This window comes from Poecilia reticulata, chromosome 11 (genome assembly GCF_904066995.2).
Source record: "Poecilia reticulata chromosome 11, P_reticulata-male-v2, whole genome shotgun sequence".
In the NCBI taxonomy this organism is placed as follows: Eukaryota; Metazoa; Chordata; class Actinopteri; order Cyprinodontiformes; family Poeciliidae; genus Poecilia; species Poecilia reticulata.
The window spans coordinates 10,034,559-10,059,077 of NC_088840.1; the positions used below are offsets into that span (position 1 = coordinate 10,034,559).

General features: G+C 41.6%; 3 protein-coding genes across 7 annotated transcripts in view; 2 read left to right on the forward strand and 1 right to left on the reverse strand.

Annotated features, from left to right (window-relative positions):
- The first annotated feature begins 356 nt into the window (after window positions 1-356).
- On the forward strand, window positions 357-4,553 carry tril (TLR4 interactor with leucine-rich repeats). Its single transcript, XM_008421625.3, has one exon. It carries the CDS (start codon window positions 839-841, stop codon window positions 3,317-3,319), a length of 2,481 nt encoding a protein of 826 aa, XP_008419847.1. The 5' UTR covers window positions 357-838; the 3' UTR covers window positions 3,320-4,553.
- A 575-nt stretch (window positions 4,554-5,128) lies between these two features.
- On the reverse strand, window positions 5,129-22,892 carry LOC103472184 (cyclic AMP-responsive element-binding protein 5). 5 transcript variants are annotated; one of them, XM_008421629.3, is made up of 11 exons: window positions 22,703-22,892; window positions 20,150-20,216; window positions 19,762-19,855; window positions 17,422-17,531; window positions 16,859-17,082; window positions 12,043-12,169; window positions 11,676-11,747; window positions 7,494-7,883; window positions 7,101-7,382; window positions 6,833-6,941; window positions 5,129-6,193 (listed from the first exon to the last, which is right to left on the reverse strand). In XM_008421629.3, exons 2-11 carry the CDS (start codon window positions 20,201-20,203, stop codon window positions 6,057-6,059), a joined length of 1,599 nt encoding a protein of 532 aa, XP_008419851.1. In that variant the 5' UTR covers window positions 20,204-20,216; window positions 22,703-22,892; the 3' UTR covers window positions 5,129-6,056. The 5 variants fall into 5 exon arrangements, with proteins under 5 accessions (XP_008419851.1, XP_008419848.1, XP_008419850.1 ...); XM_008421626.3 differs by having other exon boundaries at window positions 22,699-22,891; XM_008421628.3 differs by lacking the exon at window positions 22,703-22,892 and adding an exon at window positions 22,224-22,692.
- LOC103472509 (juxtaposed with another zinc finger protein 1) overlaps window positions 14,073-24,519 on the forward strand; it is a 32,653-nt gene continuing 22,206 nt past the window's right edge. Inside the window, exon 1 of the mRNA XM_017307587.2 lies at window positions 14,073-14,162. The gene's annotated coding sequence lies outside the window, so the exon portion shown is untranslated. The remainder of the gene's footprint in view (window positions 14,163-24,519) is intronic.

Genomic DNA, 24,519 nt, shown 5'->3' on the forward strand with positions numbered 1-24,519 from the left:
CGGTAAGTCTTTCCAGCAGTCTAGCAGTACGCCCTTCTTAATTCTTCAAAACAAATGCGAACCATCTGTGCTCCCTATTCCGCCCCCTCCCCCCCCCCAACACCCCCCAAAACAGACGCTTTAATGAAAGAATGTAAATCACATTACAGACTTTGAGATGATAGTTACTGCACAGCGCGCATGCAGACTAAATGAGTGGACTTATTGAAGGCTTTCTGCTGGGGGACAGAAAGACGCACCTCACGGCCAACTGATGCTAGGATTGCTTTACTAAGTGTTTAAAAAAAAACAAACAGGGATCAGTTTGGTGAATAAAACATAAATAAATAAATAAATACATTCAGGGGGGTTCTCCTGGGGTTCCATGTGAAGCAAATCTTCCAGCGTCCGCTTTGGATCACCCCTCAGTGGGTGTGGGGGCGCGCGCGCTCAAAAGTCGGTCAGAGGGTCTTCCGCTCTTTCACGGGACGCGCGCGGGGTGCTGAATCTTGTGCGTAAAGAGACGAGGCGTGCACATCTGGCTCCGGTAGGGTCGCAGAGTTGCAGGGGAGGGACTTCTTCAGCGTGTGCGTGCGCTGAAGAACACATGCGTGTGTGTGTGTGTGCGCGCGTGCTCTGTAATTCGCAGCAGATGACCACTTGGGGGGATGGAGGATGCATTCGGGAGGTGAGCAGCACCAGAGCACGTTGGACTAATGGAATTGCTTTTTTTGACGCGTGTGGCGCAAATGCTCCTGAGGTGTGCGCCGCTTTTCGGATCACGGCGTGAGTCATGGAGGGGTCGCTCCGCGGCATGACAGAGGAGCGGGGCGCCTACACCTGAACAACGAATGTGGAGATGGATACCAGCGGCTCCTCCTTGGTGGGAATATGCCTTTTCCTGCTGTCGCTCGGCGGGTTTTCATCTTCCTCCCCGGTGTTGGATTTTTGTCCCGAGCGCTGCGATTGCGTGCATGCGCTGCACCTCGTGTGCGCCAACCGCGGCTTGCGCGCTGTGCCCAAAGCTGCCGCGCGGGTGTCAGATGATGCGCTGATCTTGAGCCTTGGGGGCAACTTCATCACGAACATCTCCGCTTCAGATTTCGCACGGTACTGTAAGCTCGTTAGGCTGAATTTGCAGTACAATCAAATAGCAGCCATTCACCCAAAAGCATTCGAGAAACTGTCCAGGCTAGAGGAGCTTTACTTGGGGCATAATCTTTTAACAGCTTTACCTGCTGGGAGTTTGCAGTCTTTGCATAAACTGTCTACTTTCTATGGGAATGACAACGCCATTAAGAAAATCCTGCCGGAGAACTTCTTGAACTTGGATAATCTTGTTAAACTGCGCCTGGATGGTAACTCGTTAGAGGTTCTGCAGGATTCTGTTTTCACAAGTTTGGCCAACCTTCAGTATCTACATCTGGAGCACAACAAACTGCATCACATCCACAGAAACGCTTTCTTGAAACTGACCAACCTGCGCTTTCTGAACCTGGCCCACAACAAGCTGTCGGCCCTCTCTAATGTTTTGAGTTTCTCCCACCTCAGATCTCTGACCGTTTTTCTGCTGTCCGAAAATGAAGTCGGGCACATCGGAAACCACGTCTTCCAAAACCTGAAGAAGCTGTCCAAACTTTCCCTCAGTAACAACAAGATTTCTCGCGTGGACAGAGACGCAGTGAGGGGACTGTCAAGCCTCAGGGAGTTTCTGATTGATGGCAATGAGCTCGAGGAAATTAACGCTGGATGGCTCGACCCTTTGGAGAGGGTTGAGGTGCTGGACTTCAGTCACAACCGGCTTGTTAGCGTGGACCCCTCCGCCTTTTCCAGACTTAAACACCTAAGGGTGCTGAGGTTGAAGAACAACTTTCTCACCAGTCTGTCAGGTGAGATCTTTGCCTTCAACGGTGTTCTTCAGAACATTGATCTTCACGGCAACAACTGGACCTGCGACTGTCATCTTGAGGATTTGAAAAGATGGATGACTGCTGCTCATTCTCAGCAAAAGCTTTTGACTGTGTTTGTGCAATGCCATTACCCGGAAACTCTGAGGGGGAAATATCTGGACTATGTGAACAGCTCCCAACTGCATCCCCTTGGGAACTGGGACCATTCCTGTCAGAGTGGATCTGGGCCTGAGGACAGTCGGGGAGGAGGCCTACGTAAGAAACTAGATGGGAAAGACGGAACAAAGTTAGATCGAGAGGGGAAAGGTGAGGAGAATTGGAAGGAGCGAGTTGACAGAAATAAAACCGAATTAGGAGAAAGAGAAGGTTTAAGACAGCTTAACAGAGGAGGGACAGTGACAAGGAGAGAAGGGGAGAAAAGGAAAAGAGGTGGCCAAGAAGAGGTAGAAATCCAAGGAGACCAAGGTGGTCTGGAGGCAGCAGAACCTTCTATCCTGAAAGGAAAGAAAACAAAGAAAGAGTCACGACCTGCTACAGAGGCAGCTGGTAGACGTACCAAAGGAAGCCACAGGTCAAATGTTATCCCTAAGATTGGTCCATTAGTCACGTCCAAACCAAGCCATCCAACAAACACATGGCTCAGCACCAGAGAGCCTGTCCAGCCAGGAGAAAAGTTTGATCTCCTGAGGTCAGATCGAGACGAGGCACCTCCCGTTATCTCAGATCCTTGTGTGTTCAACCGACATTTCATCACCAATGTTTCAGTTGATCAGGTGACATCCAGCACTGTCACCGTTTACTGGACAAGCAGAGATCATCATCGCTACTCCCCTGGACCAAGACTGGGCCTACACGAAGTCCACTACCGGATTCTGTTTGACCGGTTCGGCAACCCGGACCGTTTCCCTCGTTACGTCTACGCCGGACGAGATTCTCGCTCTGTGACCCTCCGCGAACTCACCTCGGGGGTGACCTATGTGGTCTGCGTGGAAGGAGTAGTTGGCGGATTTGTGTGCCACGTGGCACCCCGTGACCACTGTGCAGGACTGGTCACCCTCCCCGAGGCGGCCAGCCGTCAGGGCAGTACTTCTCTAACGTCTGACCTCCAGCTGGTGACAGTGGTGACACTGGTGGGAAATGCTTTGCTGCTACTGGTCATCAGTGGCATCTGGCTTGGGCGGAGCCTCAGAAGGAGGCTGCAAAAGAGGAAGTCAGCCGTCCACGTGCGCCACATGTACTCCACCAGGAGACCGTTCCGTCCCACTGTGGCAGCGACCTCCGTCTCCACGGACTTCACCAGCTTCCAGAGCAGTCGGTCAGCTCGGCTTGCTCCCCTGGAGGAAGGAGACCTCATTGAGTTCCCTTGTGATCGCTTTTTAGACAGCTGTGGTGTTCGCAGAGACGGCAATATGCAGAGATTCTCTGACTAACACAAAAAGACATGGAAATGCACGGTATAGAAAGAAATATTTGACGTTGACTAAGTTTAATTCTTTGAAAAAAAAATCAAACAAACTGTTTTTCACTGTATACACCTTGCAAAACCAGGCCATGAACATTTGTCTTTGGTTGACTCTATTTACAGAGAACAATTTCCTTCAGCTGTAGCACAGCTGAGCTCATAATGATCATTTCAGACTCCAGAGGAAGTCCATTTTCTCAGACTTCCTTTTTCCGTAATGAGGCCTTTTCCTCTTTCATTTCCTTGCACCTGAGAATGTCTCAACATATGTGATTTTTTTTATGAGTGGATGTGTGCACATATTGGATGTTGTACCACTGATTTCAGCGATGGTGCTAATACCCAGTTCACAGACATGGTATTGTCTAAAATTTGTACAGTATGTGATGAGGGCTGCTGGTTGGCAGATTTGCTATTTGTATTATGTTTTATACGTTTTGTAAAAATAACAATGTCGTTTAATACTACGCAGAAAACAAAACACAAAAAAGCACAAGGAGATCAGTATGCACACTGGGTTTCCTGTGTGGACAAGTGCGTACACCTCCAGATTGAGCATAACCTAGTTGCTGGGAGCAAATGTCTCCAACAATGTGCCTAAATTGTAATGGAAGCATTTGTGGACAATTTAATTATGTATGATATACTTTGTGTCTATATGTATCGATTTATTTGGCAAAGCAAAAAAGAAGTGTAAATTTCCGTACTCACACGGGACAGGTGAAACACACGTTGGAAGAGGACAGATTTGATATCTGGACTCTGCAGTCTCTCTTTTTTTATTATTATTTTTCATGTAATGTTATACTGTAACCTTTAGGCTTCAAAGTCCATTCATGTTGATGATACTGCTGAAAACTATTAATATTTTAAACGTCTGTCACTCAGAGCTTAAACGTAGACTACCGTTTGTATTTCAGAAGGCGGAACAATAAATCTAAAGGTTTAAAGGAAAACCTGAATTGTGTGTGAGGCTCTAACAGTGTTAATGTTGGAGAACTCTGGCAATGGTTAGTGTCTTTGTTTGAGTCAACCGGGTGGAGTGCCTCCAGCATTTAGTCCCAACAGGCAACAATCTGTAGACAAAGAAGTATTTTAAGACCACGAGAAGGTCAAAGAGTCGATCATTCAAGTTCATCTTTACTCATTTTCAATGTTTACATGAAAGATTTGTTTGTTTGAAATAAAGATTTGAACACTTACATGTACATACTTGAATATAAATGACGTGCCATTTGAACAAAAGGGAAAACACCACTTTAAAATGTTTGTGCAACAATATGTTAAGAAATATTTATGAGTGCATGCTGGGAAAAAAACCCCAAAGCGCTTCAGTTTCTTTCGGTTGATGTGGTCACAAAACCGTTACACCCAAACGGACGCTAGGGGGCAGAGTGGACCGCAACAGTTCCTCATGCAAATTCTTCCCCCAAACAACCAAACGTCCCATCTATTTTTATGAAGGAAAAATGACATAAAACCACGTGAAGATAACAGAATTATATATATATATATATATATATATATATATATATATATATATATATATATATATATATATATATATATATATATATATATATATATATATATAATTATTATTATTATAGCATTAGATGTACAGCCACAGTCCATATATTTACAGTACAAAATGTTAGGTTGAAACGTAAATCATCTGAGTGGGATTTGGACATGAAGTGCAGTTCCATTATGTAAAAAAAAAAAAGAAAGCCAGTTTACAATCTTTCTTTCCATTTCTATGGCTCTGGAACACAGATTTCTGCTTTGATTGACTTTATTTACAAGAACACATTTGCAATGTTTAAAATAACATTTTGTAAAGAAGTGGTTTACTTATTAATAAACAAATACAGTTGTATTATTCATTGAAATGATTTTTTTTGCTTCAAAACAAAAGGCATAAATGTGTGCAACCAGCAGCTGCAAAATTAGTTACATATAAAAAATATACAGGGCCATGCAAGATGTACTCATACTCCTTGAAATTTTCACATTTCAGTACACTTTCATTGCATTTTCTGAGTCAGAACAACACAAATCATTGTAGAAATGTACAAAGGAAGGGCAGAGATTGCATTTAGCTGTCCTTTTTCTGCAGTTATGGCTTTAAGTCTCTCAACGGGTAAGTCGTAAGCAGGTTTTCATTCAGCGTTGGCTTGTTTAGCTCCCTCTACATTTCCATTGTCTCTGTCCAGTTTTCTTGTTCCTGCTGAAGAAAAACATCCACACGAGATGATGCTGCCACCGCCATGTTTTTGGAAATGGTGTGTTTGGAGTCTATGTACTTTTACAAAAATAAGTCCTATAATTTTTTTTTTAGATTAAATTGAACCCAGGTAGACTCTATTTTACTTTATTTTCTTTTTTTTTGTAAAACATTTTCTTTCTCCAACCTGTGTACATAAACATATGAATAGTTAGTGCAAAACATGCAGAGATTGTCTGTGTTTGGATCACCCGTGAGTTAGAAGTGCAGGTTGGATTCATGTAAACAGCCCCAGATATTTTCCTCATCAACACAAGAGTCAAAGTTGACACCAGAGTTTTGCAAACAAGGCTTGCTTTAGCACCTGACATTAAAACAAAAGGGCTGCTGATGATGCCGGTAAAACAGCTTTGAGTCTGTATGGATTTATGAATCCACTCGTCGAGTTCAGCGCTATTATCTGTAGCGGGGGCGGGGGTTAGAGTCCAGAGAGGGGGCCGTGCTCGTTGTCACATCCGGCTGTCGAGGAGGTGGAAACGCTGTTGTGCTGGATGGCGTGTGGCTGAGTCTCAGGGTCTGCAGGGGTGGGACTCCCTTCTGGACTCACCCCTGCAGCTGGACACAGAGACATCTGTCAAAGTCACCAATAACGTTCGGGTTGTCCGCTGCCGGATTGAGCTTTTTGAGCTTTCTATGTTTTAACAGACAAATAAAAACCAACTACAGCTCAGGTCATATGAAAACATCTCTTTTTTATTCTTTTAACAACTGAATACTGTACATACAGGTAAAAAGACAATAATAGAAATATATGAATATAACACAGGCTATCATTGTATAACAGCTGCTTGTAAATCTTTCGTCATGACAGTCAGATAAAGTTTATGTTGGACATACACTTTAGCCTGCCTGGAGTGCAACATGTACGGTTCTTTGAAATGTAAATGTAGATGACGGATCGTCTTAAGTGTTTGATCGGCTCTCCTGAGGAACAAAAAGTGCATCGCTAATATTTGGAGAACGTGGGGTTAGAAGCTGATTTTATTCCAAAGTGCTGCGGGACACAGTTTAAGGTCTCTGAATGAACAGAAGAGTGCTTTATTATAGTAAAACAACATGCAGCCATGTGGCATTCACTGTTAGCACTATGAAGGAACAATATGCCTGAACAATAACCTCAGCGGTCATTGATGACGATCTGGGAAAGCTGCTGGGCTGTCTAGACAGAGGTGCAGGGTAAGGGGTTTTACTCACTGGGGTACCCCTGCGCCTCCCTCTGCCGTGCAGTGACGGGACAGTCCTTGTGGGTGAGCAGGATCTGCTTCAACTGGCCAACCTCTGACCTCAGTGACGTCACCTCGTTCTGGGGATGCAGATAGATCTGATAAGTGTGATGCTTTGCAGAAATACGCTTACCCGGATATTACCTATCACATTAAATCCCAATTAAATACTTTGAAGTTTATTCTTCAAGTCTGCATTCTTTCAGTCTTAGAGCCTCGCAAAAGGAAGCGTTGCCCACCTGCAGCTGTAGGTTTGTGTGCGTAAGCTCTTCTGCCTTCTTCTCCAGTGACGACACCCACAGTTTCCTCTTTTGTCGGCAGCGGGTTGCTGCTGCCCGATTGCGCTCCAGAAACTTTTGCCTGCGCTCGTCGGGGTCCTGCTCGGCGGATCTTCTTCGACGGCTGCCGCCTCCTCCTCCACCCCCTCCGCCACTGCCCCCGCTGCTGCTGCTGCCGCTACAGCTTGCCTGTGCTGCATGCTGAGAGTGGGACAGTTGCATCTGTTGCGCAACTGGTGATAACTGAAGAAAAAGAAAAGAAAAGCAAAAAACATCGAAAAGTAGCATCACTTTGCTTGAAAGCACAAATACAACACCAACACAGACTGTGTACTTTGTGTTAATGCATTGCACCTGTGGTGGGGCGGATATTGGGGGTGAAGGTGGGGAGTTCTGATGCAGGCGTGATGGCGGTGACTGGTAAGAATGAGAGTGTGCTGCGTTCCCTGACGGGTGAAGCTGGAGGCTCTGAGTGCTTCGTAGGTGCTGTGGAGGTGGAGCGTGGCATCGCTGCTGGTAGGTGTGGGGCGGAGCTGCAAGCTGTGGCTGTTGATTGGGTTGGTGATGATGATGGTGATGAGGGAGGTGGGGATGATGAGGATGGTGGTGTTGCTGTAGTGGAGGGGCGTGGTGGCGCTGTGACATCATCTCCATCATGTGACCCATGGATGTCACAGGATTGTTGATGGCGAGCATTCCCGGGTGTTGATGAGAGTAATGATGCCCCATCGTCTGTTTGGGTCTCTGAGCACAGGAAGAGAATTAATCAAAGAATAAGCCGTCAGGCTTGTGAAAAAAAAAATGCCAAGGTGCTCTCAGACACGCCAAACAGGACATGTTGGTGAGGCGAGCGAATCTTCACTGGTGCAGACAGAGTGTCAGCATAGTATAGCACGATAAGGGTAAAGGTAAGGCTAAGTAAGGGTATCATTAGTTCATTTGGTTAGCATTTCATATCAGTTGTGTATATGTGCAAATATACTTAGTTGAACTTGAAACAAGCTGAATGTGAATATGTTTGTTTTCATTAGAAAATTTCAGCCACAATTTTGATCTTTTGTTGACCAGACCTTTTTTATGAGTTTTATTTACCCCCCCAAAAAATTATAAATAAATAATTAATAAATAATATATATTGTGAGTTAATGATTAGTTCATGTAACTATGTCTCACCTAAAAATAGCTAAAGAAAATTAATATTGCTGGGAAAGAAAAATTTAAAAAACCTTCTTGGTTAAAGTATGTTCCCAAGGGTGTTCCCTATGGTTTTGTCCTTGGACCAATTCATCTCACAATTTTTATTATTAACATTGCATCTTAATTATACAATTGTAAATCCCATAGTTATACGGATGACACAGTTGTTTTGTCTTGTGCAAATTATTTATTTTTTTAAACTGGCCTTTCTTATACTTCTTATTTACTTTGAAGTGACCTGCTGTCATGTGCCACACACACACAAAAAATCATGAATAAATGATTTATTTATTTTGACATTTTTGCAAACGTTGATTGCCTACACAAAAATGAGATATTTCAAATTTGCCTTAAGTCTGTAGATCATCGTTAAATCTGCAGGACACTCTTAATTTAGTGTGAACGCATTGGTGATCAGAGGTACACACTGAACCCAAAGGGCACACAGGTATTTTTTTAATATCTTTTTGAAGTGTCTTAAAATAGACTAACGGTCTTTACAAAAACAACCATTAGATCTTGTCCATAATTGGAGTCTCTTCTATCGATCTCCAACGGTGTTGACAAGCGTCGATAGGAGGGATAATGTGTTCTCATCCAAATGGTGCCATCTGCAGCTTGATCCCTTCACACTTTATTATTCCCGTGTATCATCTGACTAAAGCGACTGTACGAGCTAAATTAAACCTCATCTCACCTTTCTCCCACACTCAGCGAGATAGGGAGAGGTCATGTTTGGAGCATGACATCACCTCCCTCCCAACTCCCAATATTACTATCTGCTTGCTGTTACACAATATTTCTTTAAGAGAAGAGGCAGTCTTTCTCCCTCTCTCTCTCTTTCTCGCTCTCTCTTTCTCTGTGTCTGTCTCTCTTCACCATTCAGCTACAAAAAAAGGGTACATTTAGTCGCTGCCAAGGATGAGGTCACCGAAGTGTCCGTGCCAACTTTACCAGCCAGCCAGGCCGCCAGTCAAACAAACACACACACACACACACACACACACGTAGCAGGACGGGGCATGAGTATTTCAGCTCTGTTTACTACATACAAACACCATGACGCTGGGGCTGCTGATTACATCATGGGTCTTCTTGGCCTAGATGACACACCACTTTGATATTTCTGTCTAGAGGGATTGGTGAATTAAGACATAAAACTTTACATGAAACACTGATCCACTTGTCAAATGTTTGTTTTTCCACTTCAGCTGAGTGCACTGTTACTGTACAACAGAGGCATGTTAATGCACCTCCTGTGGTTTTAAAGAGGCAGTGTCCCGTTTCACACCTGGGAATGAATAGCGCCTGATAACACTTGATTGTAGCTCAATGTGCTGTGCTGAAGATCCGGAAAAGACAACTGACTTTGTTACGGGTGTGCTGAGACGAACGAGGAGCAGTTAAGAGTTTAAGATCATACGGGCTGGCCCGGGCGAAACAGTACTAAGCCTTGCAAAAATGTTGATACTGCTTTAACTTTTCCTCATTTTTTTCATGTTACTACCACAAGCTTCAATATGCACCATCACGGATTTATGTGATAAGGCAACATTAAGTAGCGGATCACTGTAAAGTTAAAGGAACCAAAGAGCCTTTAGAAGTCACCTAATTAGTAGGTAGGTCTAATTAGTAAATAGATTCCAGCTGCATGTACTTAATGTAACTTTCCCAAAGCAAAGAGCGAAAGCATGGAGAAATATATAAATGAGTCACCGTCTTCCAGGATAATTCGCCACTCTTTGTCGCCGCTTGCAGGATGGTTTTACTTTATGGCCAAAAGAATGGATCTTCATGCATTGACTACTCAATAAATTCACCATAAAGGACTTGTAGCCTTTGCTTCTTCTCATCTTTGCCTTCAAGCCGCTGCGGGAGTATTGCCCAGCTTTTGACATCCGAATCACCGCGCATGTTCACAGCCAAAGCTATGGGTTCCAACACATTGTAGATTCAGAGAAGTTTGGTTTTGAATACAGCTCTTGGGTCTCCAGATAATTCATTTTTTACCCCACTTTTAACAGGTATTTTAAGGATTCTCAACCTTCTGGGTATTCTGGTTTGCGTAAAGACATTAAAAGCCAGATGTGACTGTGAAAGGTGAGATTCCTTGACTTTTTCCTGAACTTTCCACCAGTGCTGGGGCGAGCTGCAGTGACAACACTTTTCACGACAACTATCACATCAGGTGACTATGGAATGATGGGAGCTGCTGGATGACTATTGAGCTACAAAAATATATCCAGCAGCTTCTGGATGTTAAGTAACAGACATGTGATACCTAGAGACATGGTTGTTCATTGTCTTTTTGTTCCCTTTATCATACAGATATCTGTAATTAAGGAAATTAGCTCAAATGTTTGGTATATAAGTGACCTATAGCTAACTTTTGACTGTGATCAAAAAAGATAATGCTTGTTTGTTGCTACTGCTAGGTAAATCTTGCTAGGTCTCATCTATACTGACAAGTTAAGATAACTGGCTTCACTGTATGAAACTCAGAGTCGACCTAGTTTTCTGAGAACCCACTACCAAAGCTCAGTGAGACTTTTGACATCTTATTCCAGACATAATTTGGGAATTATTAAAGAAATTCCCAAATGTTGAGGAATCAAGGTTGGATGAGTTCAGCGTGCCAGCTTTCTGGGAAATTCAAATTTCCCAGAAAGGATAGTGGGATAGTGACTCATGTCAAATGGCAGTTTGTATCTTATGAAAGCAGCCAGATGTAGCCAGTCTTCATGAACTGCAGGCACATGTTTACAGCAGTGATCAAACTCGATTTGTTTTCTGTCCTCTAAAAACCGAATGTAATTTCAAGATCTGAGTTTCACCCTTGGAGGAATGCGCCATAAACTGTGACTTGTGGTACGGCGAGATTTACAGCACTGCCCACAAAAGTGCGTCAAAATGGTCTGTGGTCAGTCACGGAAAACAAAACTTCATATCATATTGCGTCTTGTTACATAATTTTTACGTATTTGTACTTAAATGTCTGTACGTTGAGAGCAAAGTGAAACCAAAGTCAAGTTTCTTGTTTGCGTGCACAAGCATAGCTAATTATGCTAATTCTGATTCAACATATCATATTGGATTACATTATCGGATCTCACTGCTATATATGTTGCATTATATTGTATTGTATTGCCAGTATCGTATCACATTGCGTGATGTAATTTTTGTATTGTACATTAAACCAAGTGAGAATGTATGCCTTAAAATATTGTATGTTAAGTTTACAATCTAATTCTACTAGAGTGCATAAAGATGGATTAGCTGATATCTTATTTTTTTATAAACAATGATGATTTTGTAGTAGTCAAAAACATTTAGTGGTACCTGAGGAGAACAACAGGATGGGTTTTGAACAGGAGCTGGTATGCCCATTGCGCAAGACATCTGCTTTTCTATCTGATGAAGACAAAATATTGACACAAATATTTTTGTAGCTCTAAGAAAACAACACAACATCACCTCATTATTAAAAAACAGAAAGGCCTCCCGTCTTTGTCACATCCGTTTAATATCCGACGCTTTCGACAAATAGATCCGAACGTCAAAAATTTCAAAAACGACACCAAATATTTATAATTCTGCGAGCACGTCCCGCTTGTACAAATAGACGCCCCATCACTTTTAAACAATCGATCATGCACAGGCGAAACTGTGTGAATGTGAACACGGCAACAAAGCCTCCGACACTTACGGTCATGTGCTGAGCAGATGCCCCTTGCATGGCGGGGTCTGGCAGGGTGCCAGGTAATGAGGCTGGCAGAGGTTGTCTGTGTCTGTTCCGCATTTGAAGGAGGCAGGACAGCGCCCCCGGAGCCGGCCTGTGGTCAGTCACAAAGAAAGAAAAACAGGTCAGCCCAGGAAGCTCTGCTCAGCTAGCGTTTCATCGACCCCAGTTCAGAAAGAGGCACAAGTTGAAACATTTATTGTCGTGTCCACATGGGAGTAAAACTTGAACAAATGTTCACGGCAGGATAGGACTTTTATGACGGTGTTGGTTATTCTATAGGATAAAAGATGATTAAAGTAGAGATCCCGTCTTTAATAGCCAGACGTTGATAAGCAACAAGAGTGGAGATGGTAGAGCTGATGGTAGAGCTTGATCTTGAACATTTTTTCCATATTTTTGGAAAGTTCGTCTTTATTTCTAAGCACTTAAAAAAACATTCCTTGTGCTGCACAAATATCATATTTGGAAAGAAAAAAACAAAACAAAAAAACAAATAGTAAATGTACACTGAGCAAGCAGTGTAATAAAAAAAAACATGAACTAGCCCTTTTTCGAAACCTCTCATGTTTCAAATAAATCTATAACATTTTCATAAATGGTTTTAAAAGGTTATTTTCAAAGCATATCCCTATTTCTGTGTTTGATCAGTTGTTGCCCCTAACTTTTCAAGTCTGAATTTTAACTTCAGGAAGCTTTCTGTTTGTTTTTTATTTTGTTACTTGAAACTTAGGAACTTCAACACCACCACCATGACAGACATTAAAAGAAAGAATATGTTGATTCAATATTGGTGTAAAAAAATCTGTTAAGTTTCGTTTTCTTTAATTCTGATAGGTGCCAACTGGCCTTTTTTTTTTTTTTGTAGGACAAAATATTATATTCTGTTCTTCTTAGGGAAAAACGTAAACAAAAACTTTGTTTTAGATCATTTTTATAAAAAAAAAATTTATCCCCAGAAAACCTTTTGAAAAAAATAGAAATAACACAAGGCAGACCTAGACTATGCCATTCTGTTACTAATAAAGACAAATGAATAACATATGAAAATAACTTTCAAGCAGCCAAGAGAAAAACATCCTTCAACATACGGGTCTATAGATGCGATGTGGGATTGTGAAGCAACAAATTGAATAATAAGAACTCAAAATGGGAAAGCAAGGAGAAACACACTAAAGACAACACAGTAGGCTATATTGAAAGAAGTGACAGATTGAAAGAGAGCATGGAGGCTCGGGGATCACAGCAGGGATGCAGAACGTTGGGTGTCATGTGCTGCTGACCTAACCGTTCTGGCTGAGGGCCAGTCGGATAGCGTGGGTCTCCGCGGCTGCTCTGATGTCATCGGCAAGGATGTCATTATTGATTCGGGGGAATTTACGTCTCCTTTAACATACAGCCAAGTGCAGGCGAACCCAAAACAGCTTTACGCCGCCTGTCGTCAGACGCTCAGAAACCCGGTTGCCATGGTAACGGGTCGTAAACATCACTGGAAACAGTCGGAATTATAGTACAGGCAACATTCGGTAACACTTTATTGGTTTCACTGACTAACGCAATGTCTGGATTGAGTGGCACTGATTTACTGCATCGTGACTGACTGTCAGCTCTCTCTCTCTCCGTATTGTCCTGTCACGGCCTGCCTGAGCCACGACAGATGTTTGCAGCTCATTCTACTGACTCAGCTAATCATCAGCAGAGATGTAGCAGATGTTTTGTTTATGTTCCTCGCGTGATCCAGTCAGATATGTAGGTCAGGAGATAGGAAGACCTAAATGTCAAATGGGCACTTGGGATGAAAGACAAACAATGTCCTGTGTCTCCCTGCGAGTACGATGTTAGTTTGCTTCTCTTTTAGGAAAATGGAATTATAATAACAAGTACATAATTTTAGGTTTTCAAAAAATAATTGTAGAATGCAAAGAAAAAAAAATGTCTGTATTTTTTCAAAACTCTTGGGATTCTAACTGCTTAGCCTAAATAGCATCTTTTAGAATGGGAGGCACATTTTTAAGTTCAGAGACAACTGCTTTATTTTCTAGAGATAGTACCATTTTCAGGACCTACAAGACTATTGAGATTATAAGGTAAGACTGCTGATCTGCATGAACGCTTAAAGCACTTTTCATTTAACCTCTGTGTTTTTTGTGATGGAAAAATATATCTCATAAATCCAAATGATGCAATCCTCTGTACTGGTGGGGACAGGTTTGCTTTAAAAGTTTATTCATTTGCTTTTGCTTTGTGTCAGCTATTTGGACAGCAATAAGCCTAAAACAGCAAAGAGACAGCAAAATGTACCTTCATACACAGAGGGTCTCTGGTATTTGTGGCCGTTAGGGATCACAACCCCCTCTGATTAGCTAAAATCCGCAAATAGTTGACACTCCCTCTAAAAATGCTTGCAAGAGCCTGTTTTGACAATTCAAACATCAAAAACACCTTTGACATTCATTAATTGCACAACGGAAACTATCTTAGCACTACCGCACGAGCTCACAACAGTCGTCCTTATCTCCACTCTTTGGGTAACAGCCAATCAGCGTCAAGAAAATGTCAAGTAGCATCGCGCCAAGGTATCTCAACTTCCCAAGCTGCTTCTTTTTTTTTTTTAGAAGAATCTGCACAAAGATGATTTTCAATTTGAAGTTACGTTCCACTGAAAAAACGTACACGATAAGGTGCATCTGCAAATACTGAGCCACAAATAAGCGGGCGGGGGCACTGTGTACTCGAATCAAATCATGTCATATTGTATTGTATGGCATTGTGTCATATGATATATCACGGCATGACTTTATATCTCATGATTGTTTCATATTTTTATCACATGAAATTTTAGAGCAGAGTATATAATATAGTGGAGTATTGTTTTGTATTGCATCTTCTAATGGTAACTTTACTATGTGGAATTATTGTGCGTCATGTGGTACTGAATTGTCTCATATTATGCAGTACACATCATATTTAGAAATCTGTTGCAGAAGTACAGACTGATTGATAACATATCGCAAATTTACCAACTGAAGTAAATAAAAAAATATACTGTTAAATAAAGCGGAAAAACTTCGTGAAATCCAAATAGCGTAATCCACAGATTTATGCTGTCCCCACAGTGTTTCAAGGAAAAGTGAAGTAACTGCATTTGTGGTTGTATTCTGATAAAATATTTCAAAACATGTAGCTTTAAAGTTTAACTAATTTATCATGACTTGGCTAAGGCTGGACATGTGGACATGATTTTCTTCGGGTAGTACCGATATGTTTTTTTCCTCTCCGTTTCGTTGTTCTTATAAATCTACCTTTGCGTCTATAGCATAGTGCGTGCCTGTGTTCTCAGAAATCCCAAAGATTGAGTTTCTCCTGAGTTAACAAATCTAGAGCCAAACTGTCTGGCAGAGTGGGAGCAGCTGTTGGGAGCTGGTCGGATGAAAGACAGGAACCTCCTCTAATCTGTCAGCTGAACTGGGTGATAACCAGGGAGCCAAGGAAGCTGCCCGGGCGCTGAGAGACTCCAGTCTGATTCTGAGTTTTTACAGACACAATAGAGGCGGTTAGTCGGGCACTGGGGCGGGTAGAGTCAACAGGACTGAGTGGGCGTTATGCTGCAGCGGTTCTCCGTCTGCACTTTGTTCCCTTGGAATGAAATGTTTGATCTTTTTCTTCCTTGCTCTCACTTCATTAATGAGGTAATGAATTATGCAGAGGAAAATGCCAGCAGCTGGCCCGACAGAATGAGTTATAACATGTCAAAAACAAGGAACACAAGAAAAAAAAAGTGTGCATGTTGTGCACTGTGCTATGCAGACAGTGAAGTACAATGCCTTGCAAAGTATGCATATACATCATAAGTTTTTCCAAATTTTGCCACATTCTAACCACAAACTGATTTTACTGGGTTTTTGTATTTGTCTCTAGTCTTTCTGTTCACTTTTATTCATTTCCTTTCCATAACATGACACTGGCACAACAATTTTTTCATTAAAGGGATTAGAGTATTGGGGTACAAAGTTAGTTTTCCACTATACATGTTTTGCATGTAAGCCAGAAAGTTTAGTTGTGGTCTCACCCGAGCACCGTCATTCACATGTCAGCTGTTTGGCTAGAGCCAAACTTTAAATAGGACTTATCAGGAATTTCTTTCAACAATGGCCTTCTTAATATTTATTTTTAATAAAGACAAGATTTTAATATTTGTAGTTAATATTGAGTTCAATTAACACTGGGGGATTATATTTACTAATAAGGTGACCTTTGAGACAAAATGGCTGGACTTTATTTTATTTAGGGGGATTGGAGTAAGTGGGTACTGAATGCTAGTCAGATTTTTATTTGTAAATATTTTACGAAACCATGTATCATTTTCTTTTACTTTACATTTATGCCTTACATGTGCTATCACTTCATAATTTTCAAATATTTGACAGCTGTTTAAATTAATAAAAATCTAAACACCACATTCAAAATGAGCCCATGTGTTTAATGTGAAGTGGAAAGTTTGTAAAACATACACAACACCAAAAAGCTAAATTTTGAGGGGTTGGAGGTCCTCAAAGCTCAGCACCCTGGGCTACTGCCCTGTAAGCCCTTTCTAAAGTTGCGCTGATTTACTACATTTAGCCCCAACGGCATAAATTCAAGTTTGTGGTTGCAAGGTTGACATAATGTGAAAACGTTCATGAAAACCTTTGCGAGACGCTGCAAATAAATATGATACTGATATGTCATTTGGAATACAAGTGTCTGTGTGTCTATATATAAAGCAAAGTAAAGCTATACTCACCCTGAATGTGTTAAGGTGGAGGGAGCCTGGGTGATCACCGATCCAGATTGTGAGGCGCCGGAGGAGCAGGACAGTGCTTGCTGGGCGGCCAGGCTGCAGCTCGGCGCCATCATTGGGCCATGGCCCTGGGGATGATGCAGCGGCGGCTGGGGAGGGTGCTGAAGCTGCAGCTGGGGCTTTAGATGCTGCTGATTCATACAAGTCGGCCCATTATGAGACAGCGTCTGCAGAGGACGAAGCAGAAGCAACAAACTGGCTCGGATCTTTTCAGAACTCGGAGCCAGCGCCAAGGTGTGTGCCTTTGCGTTTGAGGGCTGGCTGTTTAATTTAGAGGGGAGAATGTGATCGCCTGGTTTGTCTTTCCCGCAGCAGGTCGGATATCTGCAGTCGACTAATTGGTTCTGACTCCCTTGGTCACCCCTCGCAAACAAACAAACGCCGCTCCAGGCACACACCATCACAGACTCCACAAGCAAACTCGCACAGGTCTGCACTGTGTCTCGCATGTCGATGGGACTTTTGTTTTCAAAGAGCAAGAAGAAGCAAATCCTTTGTTTATGTACCTGTTTGTTATTCTCCTCTTCCTGGGCTTGGAGAAACTCCTCCTCGATCTCCTTGAACAGACCAACCTCTTCACAGTTCTGCAGAAATCGCGTTGGGGTCGGAGTCTGGTCTGAAAACATCACACGCAATCACATGTTAAAAAGAAGAAAAAAAAAGAGAGAGAGAGACGGATTTCAATTTTTTTAACATAAATTCATCCCTCGCTGCCCAGCTTCTCGCGGCGGCTTCCGCCGTTCGAGCCGATACGCCTTCTAAAACCAACCGTCATCCAGGCTGTAATGCAAGGAGGAGAGAGACAAGTCGAGCTCCCAGCCTGACTCCCTGATAACATCGGTCTGTCTCTCTGAGCCGTCTAAACATGCAGGGGTCAGGGGTCAGCCGGGCTCATTGTTTTGACACCAGATTTCCTGCAGGAGGCGAGACAGACTGCAGGACACGGGATCCCGGGGGGGGGAGGCGACGGTCCCAGAGGGGTGTGGGTGAATCTGTGGAGGTTAGATCCCACTCTAATGTTTACATCCAGAGAGACAGCTGATCCTATGTTAACACATCTCACCGTGTGACAGCATTTTGACTACATAGCTTTGATAATAATGGCTCACTGGATCATTCAATTAGTAATCACAAAGTTACTCAATATTTTGCCGGTTTCTTTTAGGGATCTGGCACTGACACAACTATGAATTTGTCGCACGACATACAAAAAGATCCGCTGCACTGAATACGCGCGTTTTTATTATTTTATTATCGTTTTATAACGACAACAATGACCCTGTTTAGACTATCACAAGACAATAAAAACCACAGGGTGACTACATGAGGAAATAGGAGATAGAAATGGAAAACAAAGAGGTCATGATCCAATAAAAACGACTCGAAAGTGATTTAGATTTTACAGGTTTTTATGTAAATGTGTTACCTACATGACTTTTTAAATCTAAAACATTGGATCTAAAATACTACTTTTTAATACAACTGTCCTAAAGATCATTAGTCACGTTTAAGATTACTTAAAAATGTGCTTAGGGTTCATTGAGACAGTCTCAATTTTTCACTAGATGAAGGAAAATGTTTTAATACCTCAAGGTGGATGTAGCATTTTGCTTACTGCTGGGCTTACTTCAACCATTATATCTGCTAATTGGTTCATCGTGTTCGTTCGTTAGAATGCTGCGTGCAAAAACGCACGCGGATCAAAGAAAACAGTAGTTTCTCATTCGCCTTCAGTGTAAAACAGAATGTTCTGTAACTGCGAGGCCTGTTGTTCCATAAAATTACATGTTATTATTGTGCTATTATTTATTTATTTATGTTTTCAGAATAGAAAATTAATGCAAAACAATTTCAATGAGTTTAAAAAAAATTTTTTATTGTTGCGAATGCTGTCTATAATTCATACAAAGTTCTAAATTCTGCATACAGGATCAAGGGCAGTATACCTTGTATACATTTGAAATTCATATATATATATATATATATATATATATGAACTTCCCTTAGAAATTAAATCATAAAGGGCCAGACAGACCACACACGTAGTCTGGCCAATAACAATCTCCTGGTGTAATTATGTTTTTAAATTTAACCTTTCTTTTCGAGAGAATAGAGCTCATTTAAAATAATAGTTTAAGAATAGTCTGGAAACTTTCCATCGAGCTGAGATCAGGGATTTGGGATTGCCATTCCAAATCATTAATGTGTGTTTGTGATCGTTGGCCTGTTCGAATGCCCAACTGACCAAAACTAGCGTTCCCGATCAAAGGAAATTGGTCCAAAAGCTCCTGAACAGCCAAAAAAACACCAACAAAGGAGTGTTATCTATCAGGGGGCTTTATCTTGAATTTTAAAATGTTTAGACTGATTACACAAAAATCTAACCTGTGCACCAAATGCTTTTTACTTTAAACATAAAAGAGACAAAAAAATATATAAATTCAGACATCAATCGTCCTCCTGTTTTTGTTTCTGAATCGAGCCATGTTGTGCCTAACCCGGCGCACTTTAACTGTGCATGCTGCAACATGAGCCCCTCTGTTTCGCAGCGCGGACTACCTGAGGGAAGGAAACCTGCTCCGGGGTTATCAGATCATATATTGTGTAACATATCGCCATCTTTTTTCTTTTTTTTTTTTTCATCCAGCTCTCAGTTTATAAAAGCAAACCATATCATAAATGTGCAACTGGTAAAAAAAACAACAAAAAAAACAGACATAAAAGCTGGTTTTTATAACAGCTTTTGATGACAAGTGTTTCTCCTCCCAATGCTGAACCGGGAGGAGAGAACAGAACGACACATGCAAGATGTGGTCACCTCAGGGAGGTGGACGATCTGACCTCACCTGAAAAACTTATGTCCGTCTTTATCGGGGGGAACTTGAGGGTCATCTCATGCTTGTGTCTGTGAATGAGCAGGTGCTCCTCTAGCTGGAAGCGCTGCAGGTCCCACCGGAAAGAGGAAGCGAAAGAGTCGAGGCATAAATTGCTGAAGCACATCGGCTTATTTCTCTTATCGCAAATGGTCACAATACTCCTAATCTTATCAGTGTTTAAGAAAATCTGACTCCTTTGATGAGAAAAGGATGATGTCACATCTCCGGGTGCTATTTTTAGAAGCTGTTTTTATTATTAGGTGACGTAGAAGGGTGATTAATTTCCATAAGAACATAAAGAAATAAATTACCAAACTGGTCTTTTACTAGAATGCAAGTCACGCCGTGTCCTACTGACCTGAGAGCAGCCGGGGGCGCCGCACACATAAGGCCTGTCCTGTTTGTCATTCATGTCATCCACAAGCCTGCACAGACAGAAGAATCAAGAACAATGTGTCAATGTGGAGCCTTGCCACCGAGAAGGGGAGCATTCCTCGTGCCTCACAGGTCAGATAGTTACACTGCAGAAAGAATCATTTGAAGATGAAAAAAAACACATGAGAGGTAAAACATTATTTACATGAGTGTGGAACGTACGTGTTACGTATTTCAGCAGATGATGGGTCTGTTTTTTTTTTTTTTTTAACAAAAGTTTTTTCTTTAAAAGTGACACGTAAAGGTGGCAGCGTCATGCTATGGGAATATGTCAATCTGCCTGATTAGGAATTTAGGAGAAAATTTTAAAAAGTGTTGAATAATTTTCAAGTAGAAGAAAAAAATAATATGAGGAGGAAAGCTGCATATTACCCTAAAAACACCCAGTGAAGCATGGTGGTGGCAGCATCACACTGTGGGGAAGCTTGATACTATTATTCTATGATTAAAAAAAAAAGATTACACAAACTAGTGCATTATTGGTAAGTAGAAGAAAAATCATACTTTTTTTTTTATTTGACTCCGATGCCGCAAAATAGAACTTTTGCAACCAATTAAAACGTTTTGTTTTTTTATGGAAAACACTCTGATGTGGAGAAAAACTTCCACTCTAGATCACCCTGAAAACATCCTCCCCATTATGAACTATGGCAGTGGCAGCACCATACTGTGGGTACGCTGCCACGGCGAAGCAGCTCAGAGTTGTTGGAAATGTAAACGAGGTTCCAATTGTGAGCAAAAGGAGGTCGTACATATGCACCCCAAATGTTTTACAGTGTAAAAAAAAAAAAAAAAAGTGGAAATAAAAGACTGAAATTTGGATTTCTACCGTAACAAAAGGAGGAAAAACCTTCAAAGAACTCAAAAGGGATTTACACCGTGCTGTAAGCACCGCACGCCGGATATTGAAGTTCTTAGCCGTAAGACTTTTCATGGTTACTGTGCAGTGATGTTGCTGAGTGTAGTGCCTGCAATTATGCTATCACCGGGCGCCCAGCTCACAATAAGAGCGCTGAAAGCACGTAGAAGGCAGACCGGGGGCCTGCATCAAGCCCTCACAGGATGAAAGCATCAACACAAATGCGGGGCAGAGAAGATCGCCTCTGTCGGAGGGCGCTATAAGTTTTTTTGCTAGTCCTTTTGTTTCCGTCTGACAGCAGAGGAAGAAAAACTTAAGTCTCCGGCATCAGGTGTAACCAGACGAGTTGACTGTTGATGCTAAGGGGAAAGAGTGAGAGCTCTTGAAAACACGAAAGCAACAGAATATGCCTCCGTAAGTAGTGGAAAGAGTGAGGAAGGAGGGGGAGGGCGGGTGGGAGAGCAACGCAAGGGTGATGGAGAGGGGAAAGGAAAGGGCAAGGGGCAGTGACTACGGGTGGAAAAAGAGGCAGATAGAAGAAGGAAGGGAGAGGGAAGGCCACACTTCAGGGCCTACACTCCTGACAGGTTTGAACCTGCCTCAGCCCCCATTTTCCAACCTAAGGCAAGCAGAGGTGACTTCATAGGTGTGTGCGCGTGCGTGGATGTGTGTGACTACACACGAGTTACAAAATACAGCAAACAAGTTCACAAGGTCCCGATAACAGATAGAAAATGGGCAGCTTGCACGATCAGCTGAAGGAATACGATTAGCTGCACACCTTCAGGGACATGAAGCATAAAAATTCTCTACTTTAAGTTCAGATCATTGAAATTATAGCAGACTCAGCACATTTTCAGCAAAATCCTTCTGTCAGAGTGATTACGTCACTGCAGAATGATGTCATACACGCATAAATCCTACATACAACAACGGCCAATATGTTGCGACTTTAAGAGGGATTAATTTGGGTTCTGGATATACTGGCAATCGTTTTTTATCAAACATTTAAGACAGATAAATCAACCGTTTAAGAATAATAAATAATCATGGAACAAAACACATAACTTTTGGTAATTTTGAGGATTTAAACATTTTAAATACACTGTTCAGATGCGTTCAGGATGAACCAACTTACTGTCTTTTAAAGTTTCCATATTTGATAGAAGATGGAATTGAACCGAGCCTGAGGTTCGCAGTTCATTCGGATCAAATTCAAGCAGTTGGTTCCGGCCGGTAAATCCAGTGTCCGAACAGGACCATGACCCGGTTCTGTCCCACAGCTCACTAAAAACAACCTGTTCAGAAAAACAAGCCCGGCCGGCCGGCACAGCTGTATGAAGAGTGCTGTCACACCCCCCTAAATAGACGCGGAGCGCTCAACCCCGTCCCGCTTGCTGATGAGACTTCACCAGGACACCTAACCCTACAAAAAGTCCCGCCGCCGGTAACTTCTCCAGCTGGTTTTAATAAATGGACGGATAAACTTAAGATGATATAGGAAGCCGTCCGAAGCCGCGAAGAGCTCACGAGAAAGCCGCGACCGGCGCCTGCTGCCGCTTGTTGCGCGGTTTCCAAAAGTTTTTGTGAATGAAAAGTAGACGCAGGCTTACCTACAAGTGGAGAGAGGGACGAGCGGCGCTCCAGAGAGGAACCACGTTGGACTGGAGCGCGATGACAATACGTTCTATTTACAGAAGCATTACATCACCCTCCCGGTGACGTCACGTGGGATTCCTGAACTTCTAAATCATTGCGGTCCCGTACGGAGCGAAGGCTTGAGGAGGAGAAAGGGGGCGGGGACAGGACGCGGGCCGGTAGGGGGACGGAACGGAACGGAACGGAACGGGAGCGTGCTGGTGTACATGGCTCCACCGGCAGACAGAAGTGGGACAGACCGGGAGGGCACTTTTTTTTTTATTTTTATGTCTAGTCCATAGTTATTACAACTTGAGAGTTGACCCACAAAACTATCTGGTTAATGTTTAAAGAAATATTTTAAAACCATTATTTATGATTATCATTATGATTGTCATTATTATTATTACAATGCAGTCTTTTTTATGACAAACATAAATAATGCATGATTGAATATAAATAAATAAATATATATTTATTTATATAAAGTATAAATATATATACTGTATAATATATAATATATTATACGGTAAATAAATGTGGGGTGGCATCAGCCATGTTCTATGTTGAAGCAGCAGCTTATCTACGGGTGCGAGGAAGTGATTAGATAGCTTGCTATTTGTAATGACTGTACAGTATTTATTTCCTTATACTGTTTCTTACTTTTATTTTGTGTAAATATGCAATGCTATATTCCCCCACTTACTTTAACTTACTGCTGTGATTTCTTCACTTGGGACAATAAATAATTATTCTATTCTATTCTATTCTATTCTATTCTATTCTATTCTATTCTATTCTATTCTATTCTATTCTATTCTTGTTATCTGAATGTCACAAAAGGTGTCCCTCAAGGCTCTGTATTATGCCTAATACTTAGGGTAAAAATGATCATGATGCTTCTAATATCATACATTGACAATGTCCTGCTGTTTGATCACCTGCAGGTTGAATTTGACAGTAATTACTCTTATAAAAGGCAAAAAAAAAAACTAACTCTATGCTATTTTCAAGAACAATTTGCAAGTTCACAGTACGTCTAGTTATGGATGCATTGATATTTTTATGAATGACAAAAAGTATTTTAAATTACACATTGAACATAATTAGAATGAATGCAAATTATAGGGTTTATTCTATTTCATTTAAAATAGAGAAAGGACTTATTGAGGTCACATCTCTATATCACACTGACCATGTTAACATTATCTGAATGGTCCTGTTTAGCTCTTTGCAGATGTTACATGTTGTTTATCATGAAGCACTGACATACATCACAGGGTGTAAACCTAACCGACCATTGCATGTTGCATTTCTTGTTTAGATGGCCTTGATTCTCTATAAACAATCCTCTGAAGAAAAAAACCCCCAAAACTCACTGACACTATCACTTGTATTTACTTTCACTACATCTAACTTCACTATATATATCAGACTCTGCTTACTGACATATTGTGTTAGTGTTTCTCCAGTATGTACAGAAGAACTGCCTTCTCTTACAATTAGTGGATGGTTGTTCCTGTGTTTGATGTTATTATTTGATATTATAAGATTTCAATGTGCCTTTGGAAGGCTTACTCTAAGGATGGAAACAGAATCTTAAACATTTGCATTTTCAGTTTTATTTTTCCATCTGAAGAAGTCAAATAACTTTAAAGTTTTATTTTATGTAATGATTCTGATATGTTTAAGCTGCTATATTATTACTGCAGGGATTTATTAAATTAATAACTAATAGTCCTGCAAAGTGTAGAAAAACAGATAATGAGAGAACCGTGAGTCCCTCCACATTCCAC

Excerpts from the sequence above, each read along its gene's own strand:
- tril (XM_008421625.3), top strand. The coding sequence starts at position 839 with ATGGATACCAGCGGCTCCTCCTTGGTGGGAATATGCCTTTTCCTGCTG.
- LOC103472184 (XM_008421629.3), bottom strand. The coding sequence starts at position 20,203 with ATGAATGACAAACAGGACAGGCCTTATGTGTGCGGCGCCCCCGGCTGC. Across the intron at positions 19,856-20,149 it reads GCGCCCCCGGCTGCTCTCAG|CGCTTCCAGCTAGAGGAGCA; the intron begins GTCAGTAGGACA and ends TGGGACCTGCAG. Across the intron at positions 7,884-11,675 it reads CATCCTGTTGTTCTCCTCAG|AGACCCAAACAGACGATGGG; the intron begins GTACCACTAAAT and ends TCCTGTGCTCAG.